Raw genomic sequence first — 16,394 nt, forward strand, 5'->3', positions numbered from 1 at the left:
TAGGGAATATGTACGTTTAACTTGAGTAAATACTGTCCAGTTTCCAAAATGATTCTATTTTTTTTAAGATTTTATATTTAAGTAACCTGCAATTTCTACACCCAGTGTGGGGCTCAAACTCAGAACCCTGAGTTCACACACCCTATCCAATGGGCCAGTTGGGCGCCCTGATTCTGAGAATTTAGACTTGTACTCAGTGTATGAAAGAAAGTTCCAGTTGCTCCAAAGTTATTGTCTACACTTTACGTTGTCAACTATCTTTTAAAAAAATTTTTTTAAAGATTTTATTTATTTATTTGACAGAGAGAGATACAGCAAGAAAGGGAGCACAAGCAGAGACAGAGGGAGAGGGAGAAGCAGGCTCCCCACCAAACAGGGAGCCCCCTGCGGGGCTCCATCCCAGGATCCTGGGATCATGACCTGAGTTGAAGGCAGACGCTTAATGACTGAGCACCCCACCCCCACCCCACCCGGGGGGCCAGGTCAATTATCTTAATTTTAGCCAATAGAGGATGTCAAAAGTTTGGAATAAAAAATGACAATCAGGGGTGCTCAGTCATTAAGCGTCTGGTTTCGGCTCAGGTCGTGATCCAGGGTCCTGGGATCAAGCCCCACATTGGGCTCCATGCCCGGCGGGAAGCCTGCTTCTCCCTCTCCCACTTCCCCTGCTTGTGTTCCTTTTCTTGCTTTGTATACCTCTGTTAAATAAACAAATAAAATCTTTTTTTTTAAGATTTAATTTATTTATTTGTCATAGAGAGAGAAGCAAGAGCAAGCACAGGCAGACAGAGTGGCAGGCAGAGGCAGAGGGAGAAGCAGGCTCCCTGCCAAGCAAGGAGCCCGATGTGGGACTCGATCCCAGGACGCTGGGATCCTGACCTGAGCCAAAGGCAGAGGTTTAACCCACTGAGCCGCCCAGGCACCCCTCAGAGGTATATCATTATACAGCAGCTCCTACAGGGACTATTCACTCTTCACAGTGATTGGTTACGATATTAGAATTTTCTCAAATGCAAGAGAATTGGTTAGCAGTTATCACATAACAATTTTGGGGAACTACTTTGTTTCACTTATGATTTTCAGAGACATCAGCAAGAAGTGACTCAGGACGAGTTAGCCTTGCCTGTCTTGCAAAATAAGCTAAATTAAACTTTGCTTGTCTGACTAAACTGGTTTTGTATACTCAGAGTATTTTCAAATCTGGTCTCTGTTTCTTCCTTTTTTTTTTTTTTTTAAGATTTTATTTATTTATTTGAGAGAGAGAGAGAGAGAGAGAGAGAGAGAAAGAAAAGATGAGGAGGTGGGCGGGGCAGAGGGAGAAGCAGACTCCCGCAGAGCAGGGACTTGACATGGGACTCCATTCCAGAACCCTGAGATCATGCATGACCTGAGCTGAAGACAGATGTTTAGCCAACTGAGCCACCAGGTGCCCTTGGCTAGTCTTTGTTTCTATTTGATTTTAACAGGTAGATGCACGCAGTATCTCATTTGCTTTTAATTTGCATTTCCTTGATGAATATTAATGATGTTCACCTTCTCAGGGGCTCATTAGCCATTTTGCTATTTTGTGAAGTGCCTGTGCGCAAGTATTTTGCCCAGTTTAAAAAAAAATGAGTTGGTATTTTCCTTACTGATTTGCAGAAATTCTTTGAACATTCTGGAAAGACCTCCTTTGTCAAAACTCATTTTGCAAATATATGTATTGCAAGTATATGTAACACATTCTGAGGTTTGCCTTCTCAACATCTCTTGATCGTTTATTGATAAAGCAGTTGTGCTTCATTTTGATGAAGATTAATGTTTTATATGGTGGTTGGTACTTTTTAAAGTACTTGCTTAGAAAACTTTATTTACCCCAAGGTCATGAAGACATTCTCCGATGTTTTCTTCCGGAAGGCTTCCTGTTTTACCCTCACATTTATGTCTACAATCCATCTCAAACTAGTTTTTTAGTTAGGCGTGAGATAGGAGAGTCAGCACCTTTTATAGAAAAGACCCTTCCTTCCTCAACGATTTTCAGTGCACTCTTGTCTCTGTGGTTAGAAATAACTTCCCTACCCACAAATTTGATTGTGCCGTTCTCCTGCCTAAGTATTTCCAATGGCAGCGCATTGTTCTTAGGATAATGTTCAGTCTTTTGCTTAATGTAGCTTAACAACACCCAGCTTGGTTTGGCCACCTCCGATTTCACAAGTCAAATCTGTCTCGTGTTCGCCGTCCCATCTGAGCTCAGACACACTGAGCACAGCATTCCCGGGACACACTCTCATCTGTGGACCTTTGCGATACAGAATGCTTCCATCTCCTTGGACTGGTTACCTACGATTCAAATTCCAGGTCTCCCCTCCTTCAGGAAGCCTTCTCTGACTGCACGGTCCTTATCCTTTAAGTCTAGGTTGAGCGACCTCATTATAAGCTCTCTCTTGTACCCCGGCTTGTAATTGTGTTTAATTACAAGTAATCTGTAATTTCTCTAAGGGAAAGGAGACCCATTTAGTTCACATGGAAAGTACTTCCTAAATATTATTTAATGTATGAATATGTATAAGGTGGACTCCTCCGCGTGGGCCTTGAGGAAAGGGGTTTCTGTTCTCGGATCCAGCACTCGGCAAAGAGGTTAGTCTTTCTGAGCTTCAGTTTTCAAATCTGTAAAATGGGAATGCAGTGTTCTCTAAGTAGCATTGCTGTAAGCATCAGATAAGATGCTGTACATAAATATTTAGCACGACTGGCACATGGCGGGCCCTTTTAATATGGATAAAGTGATGGAGTGTACCGAGCACCTAGTCTTCTCCATGCGCATGCGCCGCCCTGGGTCCGCCAGCAAGCCCGGCCGGCGCGTCCCCACGCGTGCGCGTGTTCGACCAGAACCCCAGGCGCCGGCCAGAGGTGAAGGGGCGGGACCTCCGCAGTACGCCTGCGCCGTGGGGGAGGCCGTGCGCCGAGGAGGCGGGGCCGCGCAGGCGCGCAGAGTGCCCCGGCTCCGGAGCATAAACAAGAGCGGGCACGGGATGAGGCGGCGGTTGATCCCCGGGCAGCCAGCTGCGGCCAGCGAGGCGGCGAGCGGGGCCCGGCGCCGACCCTGAGCGCACCCGACACGCCCTCCCGCGCGCGAGCCCCGGGCCGGGCCCGCCCGCCGCGCGCCCACCATGAACCTGGCGAGTCAGAGCGGCGAGGCCGGCGCCGGCCAGCTGCTCTTCGCCAACTTCAACCAGGACAACACGTAAGGCCGGGCGGGCATCGGGGGGCCGGGGCCTGGGGCCGCGGCCTGGCGTCGGGACGGGCGGGAGCCTGGGGCCGGGGCTGGAGCGGGCGGGACCCCGACCCGGAGGCCGAGGCCGGGCCCGGGCCCGAGATCGGGCCTTGGAGGTTCGGCGTGGAGGCCGGGGAGGGCGGGGGCGCCCCTGGGGGCGGGCCCGGAGCGTGGAGGGAGGGGCGCTCTGCTCGGGGACCCTCCGCGCGCTGCGCTGGAGCTGCGATCTCTGGGCGGGGAAAGTGATGGAGATAGGGAGGTGTTGCACCCACCCACCGAGAGGTTGCTTTACCCTGTGGGACCTCCCTTCTCACAAAGTTGGGGCACAACTTTGTGGCTTGACCTGTTGTCTCAGACGCTTCCGAAGCGGTGAGAGTGCGTTTCTTCCTGTAGTCCACCTCCCCTTCTTCGTCAGCCCTCTTCCTCCACTCTTTCCCTTCTTCAGGACCTTCTCCTAGTCGCCTCATCTTAGGGCCTCTTTCCCTTCTTTGCTTTCTTTTACTTCTTGTCTCGCTGTTCTTTTTTAGGTGACTTTGATGTCCTGCCCAAGCAAGAAACAGATTTAGCAATAACCCTGGCCTCTGATCTGGGGAGAAACTGAGCCCAGAGGGACATCCTGGGGATGTCCCAAGGGGAAGAGCGGCCACTGATGCCCACCCAAGGTTTGGAACGGTGTTTGTCCAAACCCATGTGGGTTTGAGGCTGATTCTTCGGAGGCTGTGTGGGTGACCTGTGAGGATAGTTAATAGATGAAGTTTCTGGAGAAGGAAGGAGGAGTTGTGGAACTGGAAGGGAGAAGAGCCATCTTGGGAAGTGAGTAAGAGGAAGTGATGTAAGTGAGGAGGAATGGGTCATTGGCTTCATAGTAAGTAGTTGATTGAGTTGTTACTGGCTGAATGGTATCAGCAAAGTAGAAAAAAAATTTTTTTTAATGAAAAGTTCATTGTGGAAGGGCAAGCAGCAGGTGCTCAGCAGCATCTCCCCAGATTTGGGAGGTTAGTGCAGAGGGTCCGGCAAGGGAACCCCACTGAGGGTGGAAAGGAAGCCAGTCTTCTTCAGGGACTGCAGGTGAGGAACCTGAAGTTCACAGAGGTCCAGAGCTGTACTTGGATCTTCCACTTGGCCAATAGTGGAGTGGGGGATGGGACTGACTTCTTTGCCAGTGATCTTCCCAACCTTTCCCCACTGTCTTTTCTACCTAAAAGGTAGGAGTTTGAGGACAGTGAATTTAGAAGTCATACTGTAGCAATAACTGCCAGATATATAAGCATACTGTGTGACCAAAAACCAGTACAACAGAAACATCTTGGACAACCTGTTGCACATGGTTGTAATTGGGATAGACTATATTATATTCATCCAAGAAGCAAATAGAGCATTTCAAACCATCTGTGATTTGGTTTTTCAGCCCTTAGTATTTTGAGATCGGTAAGAAGTGGTAGCTTAGTAGTTGTTTTTATGTCTTGTATAAATTAGTGAATTTCCAAAACATTTTATACCTTTTTTTTTTTTTTCAGGTTTTCACTACCCATTGTTTATTTGAAAGTAAATAAAATATGAGAATGTGTTCTCTTTGGCTCTCATTTCAAATGGGCTACAAATCCCATATATAATAGACTGTATCAGTCTGGCTTGAAATTAGACCTTTTCACACTTGAAAATCATGTGCTTCCTCACTCCTCAGTGGGTCCTGAAGTTCAAGAGATTTCTGAGATTTCTGTGTCCTAATTTGGACTTGCCAGAGACCTTGATATAGTATGAATATAAATTGTTAAGGGTAAGTTAGGATTATACTAGAAGTTTATCAGTTAAAATGACTATAGTTTGTCTTAAAGAAACACAGGAGTTCCTGAGGAAAGGCTGCACGGTTTACCCCTTTGCCTCCCTTATCCATCTCTAGAAACTATAGAGGAACACAGTTTTTCACAAGACAAAGGTGATTGGTGTGGGATCCACATCCACTGTATTGAGTGAGAAAATCTGGAAGCCATTTCACTTTGTAGAATAGGTGTATGTTACGCAGGAAGGCTTAACAAAGAATACTCCTTGTATAGCTAGCTATAGCCTGCTTTTTTTGTCCAGAAAGTGTGCTCATTTTTCTAGGATTCTTTCCCTGAAAGTATGAATAAGTTTTGTTTTGTTTTTGTTTTGTTTTGTTTTGTTTTGTTCTTAAGCAAGAGCACTGAAAGCACTAAAACAGCTGATCTCAGTCACTTATTGTGTAGTTAGTTCCAATCCTAGTTTCTGGAAGTAACAGTGTGGAAGGTCTATTTTGGAGGGATTTTTGGCTTTTGAAATTGAAGTTAACAAACTATTAAGTGGCAGAGTGTCACTTAAATGAAAATGTCAAGGACTGAAGTCCTCCATCAGATGCCACTTAGCTTGTGGGAAGCCCGTAGTTGGGCAATGTCTGTTTTAAACAATACTCCAAAAGGGGCAGATGAAAGGAAGGGACTTGGTTTTCCAAGTTTTTCGTTTGTAGCATTGTTGTTGTTAGTGTCCAGAAAAGTTATAGAGATGCTTGTTTAAATGAGATTCTTCTAGGTTACAGCAATTATTCTGGGAAAGTCACTAGTCTCCACTTTCTCCTCATCAATAAATTGAGAGGTTTGGTTGTGGATTGATTTTAAGGATCCTTCAGCCTTAAAGTTTTAGGTTATTCTGCCTGCTGGGTAGAGAGTGTGTTGGAGGAAGGCAGGACAGTCACCCAGGAGGATATTGTCCAACAGCAGTGGCCCGTGGAGAGCAACCTGGTCAGCCGTTGGGACTTGGTGTGACTTGTGGGATGTGGAAAGTGCAGGGCAGTTAAGGTTACTCCCAAATCCCTCGTTTGGGTTTGGGGTGAATAGTGATTCCATTATGGGGGAAAGGTTAGAGGAAGTTTCAATCTGGGGACAAAGGGTGAATTCTGCTTTGGCTCCTGTGGAATTTTCAAGGCTGTGGGACTATGGAGGTGGAGATCTAGGCTGGAAATCTGTGAGCTGAGGGAAGGGCCTGCTGCTCGATTAGCTTACAAGCTAGGGCCCAAGGTCAGCAGTTCAGGTGGTTTCCTTTTTATGGGTGTGGACGGATGCTATGCAACCCTTTAATCAAGTAAGAAGGTGACGGAAAGGGAAAGCTTTTCGGGACTAATTACTGATAAGAAGGCAAAGAAAAGAAAAAAGGAGTTAAGAAAGAGATCTGATTCACATTTGAGGGGTTTTTTTGTTGTTGTTGTTTTGTTTTGTTTTTAGTGGCATCACTGTCTTTTAGATAGTGGACACTCAAGTTTAAATTTAGTGACAGACTTGCAGTTAAAGAGGGTGGGTCAGACAGGAGCCTTTATTTTGGCTCCCTCCCAAAACCCTACTACAAATGTCAACCAGTAAAATACCAAAAGATATTTTTAAAAAGGTTGAAACTGGTAAGGAAGGAGTCACTAGCAACAATATTTTGGCAGCTAACAAGTAGTAAAGGAACGTGGCTCCCAAATTGCTAGTGGAGAAAGTAGAGAGCCAGCCTAGTTTAAACTGCAGAATCCCCAGGCTCAGGATTGGCAGTCTAGGGAAGCTCCAGAAGTGGGATACAGGGGGACAGGATGACAATACAGAGGATTGGCCCCAAGCATGTTCCAGAAGCACTCCCTCTCCCATCCTAGCAGAGGACTTGGACCTTGTCTCCAGGGTATATAATGGAGGTCTCAATTTTGACAGCAGGTGCCTCTGAAGGCAGGGGTGTAGTAGTGAAGTAGGGGCTTGAGTAGATCTGTCCTTTTTTCTATTATAGTGAGCTGGGTTTTCCCTTTGTCAATAAAAGATCTCTCTCTCTCTCTCACACACACACACACACACACAAACGTTTATTGGGGAATAAGATTATTTAAGGAGGAAATCTCAAACTTCTCTGTTACTCTGCCTCTCCCATTAATATGTCTGCCATTGTATGGTCAGGCAAATCATGAGAAATTATTAAAAACAGGACCATTCCCCAAAGAGGGATGTACGAACCTGATTGCTGGTGTTACCACCCTTTAAAAAAATCTACCTTTATTGATAAAGTATGCATTCGTATTATAGTATATATGCATGTCAAAAAATAATTGAAATAACTGAAATATTTTTGGTTACATTTTTGGCTGACTGAGGTTTTGTAAACCGTACAATTAAAATTCTAGCGAAGGTGTTTAATATCCTAAATCAGCTTCGGAATATCTGTAAGAACATCTAAGTTCTGATGTTTGATCACCAAAGCCCAGTTTTGTTTTGTTTTTTTAAGATTTTATTTATTTATTTATTTGACAGAGAGAGAGAGAGATCACAAGCAGGTAGAGAGGCAGGCAGAGAGAGAGGGGGAAGCAGGCTTCCCAGGACCCTGAGATCAAGACCTGAGTCGAAGGCAGAGGCTTAACCCACTGAGCCACCCAGGCATCCTCAAAGCCCAGTTTTGACAGATTCTTCTGTTAGGAGCACAGCATCAAAATCCATGTTCTCATTAACTAGTTAAAGCTCCTTAACTCTGCCCATGAAAGAAACCCTCTCTAAGCTTCTTTTATATATAAGGCCAATAAGCTTGGTGATTTGGTTCCTAAGTCAACAAGAAATTAGAATGGGAGAGGGGCTGTTGATGCCGGGGGCAGGGCCACAAGGAAGTGACACCTGTCAGCAGAACAAAAGGTGGAAAATGTATTTAGAAACTCAGCACTATAGCCTGGCCATCTGAGGTCAGTACACAAAACCCTCAACTCCTTGCTAGCATCTGAAAGGGTCACTGTATTGTAATAGTAGGGTAAGTTTAATGATGGGAGCCCCGGAAAATGTTAAGAATTTCCCATCCCCTTGTGATAGGAACACAGGAAAGCATATAGTACAAGAGCGACTTTTTCTCCTTTTTTTTTTTTTTTAATTTTAAAAGATTTTATTTATTTGTTTGACAGACAGAGATCACAAGTAGACTGAGAGGCAGGCAGAGAGAGAGAGGCGGAAGCAGGCTCCCCGCTGAACAGAGAGCCTGATGCGGGGCTTGATTCCAGGACCCTGGGATCATGACCTGAGCCGAAGGCAGAGGCTTTAACCCACTAGGGCACCCAGGTGCCCCCTTTTTCTCATTTTTTAATCAGAAATGGTAGGGGGGAGGTGTTGGTGCTTAATAATAGCAACCATTAGTTATCTGGAAAACATTCTCCCAAACACCCAACTTCCCAAAAGTTGTAGATTGCTGAGAGTTTGTCTATTCTTAGCTTTCCTAAGTATTCTTCTATTTTTTTTTTATTGGCACCTTATTGCTTTTCAAAATATTTACAGGTAACAATACCTAATCACTTCATTGATACAATTAATTCAGTACAGTGAAGTATCCCCCCCCCCCCAAAACAGACTGGTAGGAGTTTTGTTGTTCTTTATACATCTAAGATGTATAAACCCATTACAGCTTAAAAATTTAATAGTGCTTATAAGCAGCTCCGTTCTTAGAATGTACTCTCCTCCTGCATATGGATGAAAGAGAGGTTGGAAATCTCGAGTTTTTAATAAGGTTTTTAATAGGTGAACTGGCCATTAGCGGGGCCCTGGTTTTTCTCTTGGTGCAGATCCTCCTGGTCTTCTGCTTTGTCTCCTGCCCCTGCTTGTCTCCACGCCCTCCCAGATACAATTCACAGCGGTTCCAGTGGCCACTTCCTCGCATGTCCCACGCTTCCTACTTCCTTGGCGCATCTTCTGTGTCTCAGAGCTGTGCTTTCTTCTGTTTGTTTGTTTGTTTGTTTGTTTGTTTCCTGCGCTCAGTCACGTTCCAGCGGGTAGTATCGTCCAAGGAGGAAAACCCTCATGGAGGGCCCCCCGGCTCCTGTGCTGGGGGCCTGGAGGGCCCGCGAGGTCCCTTGAGGCCTCTCAGCCACCACCTGGGGGCTGGTGTCCGGTGTGAGTGGCTTCACCTCTTCTTCATAGGTCAGCTGTGCAGGCTGCTGCCAGATTCTAAGTTCGCTCTTTGCTCCGTTTTATTTCCAACCCACTGTCCGGCCCGGGCGTAACACAGGTGGTCGAACTGCATTTGCTGGGGTCTGGCCCAAAGGCCGAAGGGTGTCCTCGTCCCCTGCGCTGTCCTTGTCTTCGCTTAAAGTTTGGGGCGTCAGCTTATTTAGCCTTTGGACTGGCATGTAGGTGAGATCACCTGAGACACCCCACTCTGCCCCGAAGGGCTCATTGACCTAGGGCCGATTACTTCCATTCATTTGTCGCATTTATCTTTAAGGTTTTGTAGGCTTTAGACAAGAATACTGCCTGGACTTCGCTGACCTTCTTTCCCTGGCTGTGAGCCGGGCCATCTCGCCCTGCCCCTTTCCCCTTTCCTGCTCAGCCACCACTCACCTGCCGCTAACTCTCTGAAATGATTGGTGCAAATTTTTGGTAGAGTTGGTGGTTGCTGGTTGGTAACTTGGAGCTAGTTTGTGCATTATCACTGTCTACACGTATCAGCTCTTATTTCTGATTTGGCTTTTTTGCAGGTCCCTAGCTGTTGGTAGTAAGTCCGGTTATAAATTTTTCTCCCTTTCTTCTGTGGATAAGCTGGAACAGATCTATGAATGCAGTAAGTGTTTGTTTTATTTTTCCCCCTTCTTAAAAAAAAAAGACAAATGATACTTGAATTGGAATGCATTCTCAAATTCTGACACTGTGATTGAAGCCCCGAGACCCCTTGACCAGTGTTCTTCTCATCCCTCGATCCCCACAGATGGTACGTGTCCTCCAAGGTCTATGCGTGCGCGTACTTCCACGGGTACGCATAGAAACATTTGTTTTATGGGTGGTTTTTTCTAACACATGATACCATGTTGTATGTATTATTCTGTCATTCCTCCCCACTTTAAATGCCATTATGTAAACCATTTTGGTTTCTGTTCTAAAGGGCTTCCAGAAAATGGAAAACCTCACAGCTGCTGTAGGAATGATTTATTTTCTTCTGTTGTCGTCTTCTGGCAGTCGGGTCACCCACATGTCAGAAGCGATACGGGACTGTGGAAGGGTTGTGTGAGCTTTGACTTCATGCTCAGTCACTCACTTGTGACTTTACATAGACTGCTTCATCTCAGACCTGAGTTTCTTTGGTTTTCGTGTGTGTGTGTCTGTGTAAGTCATGCTTGGAGATTGCATGGGAGGTACAGACACCTCCTCCCCAGAGTGAATACACTAGAAAGCTTGGGGCTCTTCCTACATACATAACTTATTTCCTATGCACTTAACGTAGTTACACACATGTAACATACACGTAAAGGTATATTTTTGGTTTTGTGTGTGGTTTCGTTTTATAGAGGCGAGCTTGTAATACACTTTGTTCTTTATTTTTGTTTTGAAAAACGTGACCTCTTTTAGATTGAAGTGATTGGATTTATGTGCAAATGTCGGGAATAATACAGATGCCTTACACCCTTTTCCCAGTTTACCGCAGTGATAGCGTTGTGTGAAAGCGCAGGGTAGCGTCAACTGCCAGGAGAGCAACATTGACGGGACCTGTCGCTCCCATTCGGGTTTCCCCAGTTCTGCTTGTACACGCGTGAGTTTTTATAAGTTCTGTACGGTCTTAACGCCCTTGCACGTTCCTGTTCTACCAAAAGCAAGATTCTAGAAAGTTCTGACACGGTGGGATTCTTCCTGCTGTCCTTTTATGACCATACTTGTCTTCCTTCTGTCCCCCACCCCAATCCTGGCTGATCACAGATCTGTTCTCTGTTACTTAGATTTTGTCATTTCAAAAATGCCATGTGAATGGAAGATTATAACCTTTTGGGGTTTGCTTTTTTTTACTTAGCATAATTCTCTGGAAATTCAGCCAAGCTGTTGTGTGTGTGTTGGTAATTCCTTTTTTATGACTGAGAAGTATTCCATGGGTATGGCTGGACCACAGTTTACCAGTCCGCTGTTGAAGGGCAGCTGGGCTGACTCCGGTTTTTGGCGATTACAGATAAAGCTGCTGTGAACAGAGCTTTGGGTGGATGTAAGTTTCTATCTTTCTGGAATAGATACCTAAGAATATATGCTGGGCCATATGGCACCCCCCATTTTTTTTTCTTTCTTTTTAAAGAAGCTGCCTACGTATTTTCCAGGTAGCTGTACCGTTTTACCTTCTCACTGACCATGTATGAGAGATCCACTTCCTCTGTCTTTGCTGGCATTTGGTGTTAATCACTGTTTTTTTCACTGTGGCCATCCTGATAGGTATCAGCAGTGCGGTTCTCATTGTGCTTCTGATGGGCTTTTCCTTAACAGCTAATGACGTGGAGTGTCTTTTCACATGCTTATTTGCCACACGCATATTCTCTTTAGTGAAATGTCCATGTTTTCGCCCATGTTCTCATGGGATTATTTCGGTTTTTCTTTTTTGATGTTGAGTTTTGAGAGTTTTTTTTTTTTTTTAAAGATTTTATTTATTTATTTGTCATAGAGAGAGAAGCGAGAGCAAGCACAGGCAGACAGAGTGGCAGGCAGAGGCAGAGGGAGAAGCAGGCTCCCTGCCAAGCAAGGAGCCCGATGTGGGACTCGATCCCAGGACGCTGGGATCATGACCTGAGCCGAAGGCAGCCGCTTAACCAACTGAGCCACCCAGGCGTCCCAAGAGAGTTCTTTTTATATTCTGGATACTAGTTCTTCGTCAGACATGTGGGTGTTTTGTTTGAAGATTTTATTTATTTGACAGAGAGAGATCACAAGTAGACAGAGAGGCAGGCAGAGAGAGAGGGGGAAGCAGGCTCCCTGCCGAGCAGAGAGCCCGATGTGGGGCTCGATCCCAGGACCCTGAGACCATGACCTGAGCCGAAGGCAGAGGCTTAACCCACTGAGCCACCCAGGAGCCCCAGGACATGCAGTTTGTAAGTATTTTCTCTTTCTATGATAAGCAGCCCCGAAACCTGCCTGTGGCCTGACCTCTGTTAAGAATCCTTATTAGAGAATTAGGAGCTGTCCACACAGCATACTTGTAATTGGTCACATGGGGTGTGCATTCAGGGAGAGACTGAATACTTGGCATTTCAGCTCCGTGAGTGTGCAGTTGTACCACCGGATTTCTTCCTTATTAACAATGTCAGTATCTCCCTCCTGAGCAACTATTCCAGTGCTGCCAACTTGGCTTTCTTGATGGTCTGGTGTTCCATTCTGGAATTCTCTGCCTGCCGATAGCTCTGAAGAAGGGGGAGGTGGGGCGGGTAGGGCCAGCAGGCTTCTCCTTCGTTCTTGGTTCCATTCACTCCATGAACACCTCTCAGGGACCTGCTGTGTGCTGGGCCCTATCCTGCGCATGGAGATGCGGTAGCGGCCATGTTCCTGTCCCCTTGACACTTGTGGTTAAGTGGAGAGAGACAACAGAATACATGGATCTGTGTCCAGTGTTAGGCTGGAGACATGGCAACAAGCACAGACACAGATACCACCTCCCACCCCTGTTGCATAAGACGAAGACGTCGGGGAAATGTCACTTCTTCTGCTGTTGCTTGAGATGGAGGAGTTCTTGTGGTCTGCCCCTAGGGGAGAGGGTTTACAGCCTCCCTCCAGGCCTCGGCCCCCTCTCCTCAGTAGCCCTTCGGGTGACCCCTCCCCTCCATCAGTGGAGTGGCGGACTTCTCTGCTCTCCGATGGTTGTTGCTGCCCCAAAGGCTAGCACCCAGGCCTTCCCCCAGGAGCTCTCCAGTGTTTCTGACTCATATTTCCTGTGGGTTGCCTTAGAGTTTACTCCTTTTTTTGTTTTCAGACTTGGCCTGCTGATGATTACTAAATCTTCTTTTCAAAAAGCCTCTTTTCTTGTATGAAGCTCGAAGATGCGATCTGGGTGATAAAACGGCTGGGAACTCGTGTGCTTGCTTATCTCAGGTGGCTGTCAGTAGTTTGAAAAAAATCTCCAAACTGGTCACCTTCCCATGGTCTCACAGAGATTGTTCCCTGCAGGGGATTTCTTCAAAGAAGGGTAGCCTGATCTCTGAATTCCATCGGGTTTTTATGAATGACTAAAACATTTACTAACTCTCCGCCCCAGTGAGCCCCTGAATTGTGCAGTGAAAGTGCGGCTGTAGTGACTAGGGTCAGTCACCTGCTTTGAAATCCGTAGAATCCCCCACCCCCAGCACTCATCTGTTCCCTTGAACTTTATTTACTGATTCTTGGTGCCTCATTTTTTTTTTTAAAAGGTTTTTGGTGGAACAAAACGTGATGTCTTGATAATACTGTAAAAAGAGTGGGTATTTAGTGACCAACATGGTAAGGTGGAAGATTTCTTTGATCTTCTCAGTGAACTTTGACCCTTAGAAATAGGTGATGAAAACAAAGAATTTTTTTAAGGGTTAATACTTTAAACGGGAAGTGATAAAATTCTTTTTCTCCTGGAATGGTGTCCAACTCTCCTCTCTCTTGCATACTTTCTTTCTTTTTTTTTTTTTAAGATTTTATTTATTTATTTGACAGAGAGAAACAGTGAGAGAGGGAACACAAGCAGGGGGAGTGGGAAAGGGAGAAGCAGATTTCCCACCAAGCAGGGAGCCCGATGTAGGGCTGGATCCCAGGACCCTGGGATCATGACCTGAGCCGAAGGCAGATGTTCAACCAACTGGCGCCCCTCCCACACACACTTTTATTGAGTAGATCAAAGAATCAAAGAATGTCTGTTCCGAAACAGGTCAGCTACCGAATCAAGATTGGTTTCTGGGGACGCCTGGGTGGCTTAGTTGGTTAAGCAGCTGTCTTCGGCTCAGGTCATGATCCCAGGGTCCTGGGATCAAGAGTCCCACATTGGGCTCCTTGCTCGGCAGGGAGCCTGCTTCTCCCTCTGTCTCTGCCTGCCACTCTGTCTGCCTGTGCTCGCTCTCGCTCCCTCTCTGTCTCTCTGACAAATAAATAAAATCTTTAAAAAAAAAAAAAGATTGGTTTCTGGAATTTTTCTACAAATAGACCCAGAGCAAAGAATACACGTGATGCTTCGAGGTTTCGTGCAGGCTCGTAATCTCAGCTGCGTTTCACAAACTCAGATCTTTGCTCTCGGTTACTGTTGCTGTCACAGAAAGAATGAGCCAGAACTGGTCTTGGGAAGAACAGAATGAACAACTGCTCGTTCTTCTGCTGGTGATTTAAACAAACAAACAAAAAAGCCTTTCCCCCAGAAATAGTGGAAGATTTTTTTTCCCCGTCTATATTGTAATTTCTGAAGCTGCAGGAACTCCTGTGTATGTATTTCCTGTTGTTTGTGCCCATGCCCTTTTGTCCTGTCATTCTCTCTCTCTGTCTCTCTCCACTCTCTATCCCTTGTGTGTGTGGAGATAAGTACATAACATGCAGATATGTTGATCTCCCTTCCCTGAAACAGGATTGAAGTGAAATCCTTCCCCCGTAGACAAAATAAAGAGTGTGTAGATGTCATTTGTAGAGTAGCCCATAAGTTGGGAGGAAAAGTTGGCTTTTTCACATTCTGCATTGTGTATGTTTGCGTTTTTAAGTGTCTGAGCTAAGAAAACATACCTCAGGGAGCATTGAGCTCTGAAATCGAGTTTATGCGGACTGTTCTGACCTGCACAAAGGTGACCGGCCCCTGCTTTGTCACCAGCCGGACGTCCAGACATAGAGCACCTGTCATCTGAAGACTCACCGTCATCGACCCTACAGGCCGTCACCTGCCCCTGAAGGTCTGAGAAATGGTGCTCTTGAGATCGTTCCGATTTGACAGACAACCCTGGTTGGAATATTCATTTCCATGAAACATGGTTTTGGATCTTAGGGGAAGAAATCCAGCGGCCTTTCTCTGCCTAAATCCATTGTGATAAAGAGCGGGCTCTTGCCTCTCCGTACAGCTGCAGGTGTCTGGCAGATGTGCCTCGTTTGGACGTGCGTCTTGTCTCTTCCTGGTTTCTAGAAGTTTTATCCTTGTCAGCTCAAAGCAGCACCTGCAGAAGCAAAACAGCATTCTTTTTTAAATCAAGTAATTGGCGTTCTTAAATGAAGTTTCAGATGGGCAGTCTCTGGGAAGAACATTTGTTGGAAACTGTAGCCAAGGCCTCCTAGAATGGGCCTTGAAGACCAAGCTTTCAGCAACACCTGAGGTCACTGAGGTTTACGTTCAGACTTTCTTAGGGGTTGGTGGGTCAGGGGAGTGTTTATCGGGTCTGGAGTCTCCGTGGCAGGCCACCTTGAAGAATCACAGACATTTAGCCTTCTTTATCCCGCGTTCATTGGATGCAGGGCCCTTGGGTTATGGGTTGATGGCTGGTGTGCTATAGTTGCGTGGGAGGGCCATGTTGAGTCTGCTTCGGTTTAGTGGGAAGTGACTGCCCGTGTGTACATGTTTAAAGGTGCTCTTGGGAGTGAGGTATCCTGTAAGAATGTTACAGAGCCTCTTGGAATCCTGCAGTAGAAAATTAACTGGCCCTAACCGACAGCACAGAAAGGCAGGGCGCGTTATGAAGGTGTGTTTCTTTCTGAAAAGGCGGAGACCCTTGGTGCAGGACAGAAAGGCACCCCAAGGCCAGTCCTTGTGTGTGGTTGCCGCTTCCCAAGTGGGGACGGAAGCAGGTTAGCTGCGAGGTCACCCAACTCATCTGCCCTTTGCACAAGGACCTTGGGCTTTTCCTGGTTCCCGGCTCCTTTGGAAGTCTGATGAGAGCTGTGATGGCTTCTGAGACCCCCGAGGCCTGCAGGATGTTTCTAGGATTCAGGGCCTTGGAGTTTCCGAGAAGACCCCACCCACCCCCACCCCTGCCAGGAGGTGCCACCCAACAACTCGCGTCCGCCCTCCACCCCCGCTGTCTACACTTCTTACCTTGCATCTTAACATTTTGGCCAGAATCCCAATTCTGCAATCGTTTGTGCTGTTATTTATTTACTTATTTTAAAAAGATTTTATTTATTTTAATTTGACAGAGAGAGACACAGCAAGAAAGGGAGCACAAGCAGGGGGAGTGGGAGAGGGAGAAGCAGGCTTCCTGCTGAGCAGGGAGCCGGATGCAGAGCTCTATCCCAGGACCCAGGGATCATGACCTGAGCCAAAGGCAGATGCTTAAGAACTGAGCCACCCAGATGCCCCATCTGTGCTGTGTAACAGCTTTTTCAAGATGTAACTTACATACTGTAAAAATCACTGATTTAGTGTACAAGTCAGTGGGTTTTAATACATTTCCTAAGTTGTACAACGTACCGTAATCTAA

At 46.2% G+C, this 16,394-nt stretch overlaps 1 protein-coding gene across 1 annotated transcript in view; it reads left to right on the plus strand.

The window, feature by feature from the left end:
* Positions 1 to 2,962: 2,962 nt before the first annotated feature.
* Positions 2,963 to 16,394, plus strand: part of WIPI2 (WD repeat domain, phosphoinositide interacting 2) — a 37,539-nt gene continuing 24,107 nt past the window's right edge. The window contains exons 1-2 of the mRNA XM_059414344.1: positions 2,963 to 3,223; positions 9,729 to 9,811. Coding sequence (XP_059270327.1) covers positions 3,150 to 3,223; positions 9,729 to 9,811 — 157 coding nt within the window. The 5' untranslated portion in view covers positions 2,963 to 3,149. The remainder of the gene's footprint in view (positions 3,224 to 9,728; positions 9,812 to 16,394) is intronic.

The sequence above is a fragment of the Mustela nigripes genome, chromosome 11, assembly GCF_022355385.1.
Source record: "Mustela nigripes isolate SB6536 chromosome 11, MUSNIG.SB6536, whole genome shotgun sequence".
Classification (NCBI taxonomy): Eukaryota; Metazoa; Chordata; class Mammalia; order Carnivora; family Mustelidae; genus Mustela; species Mustela nigripes.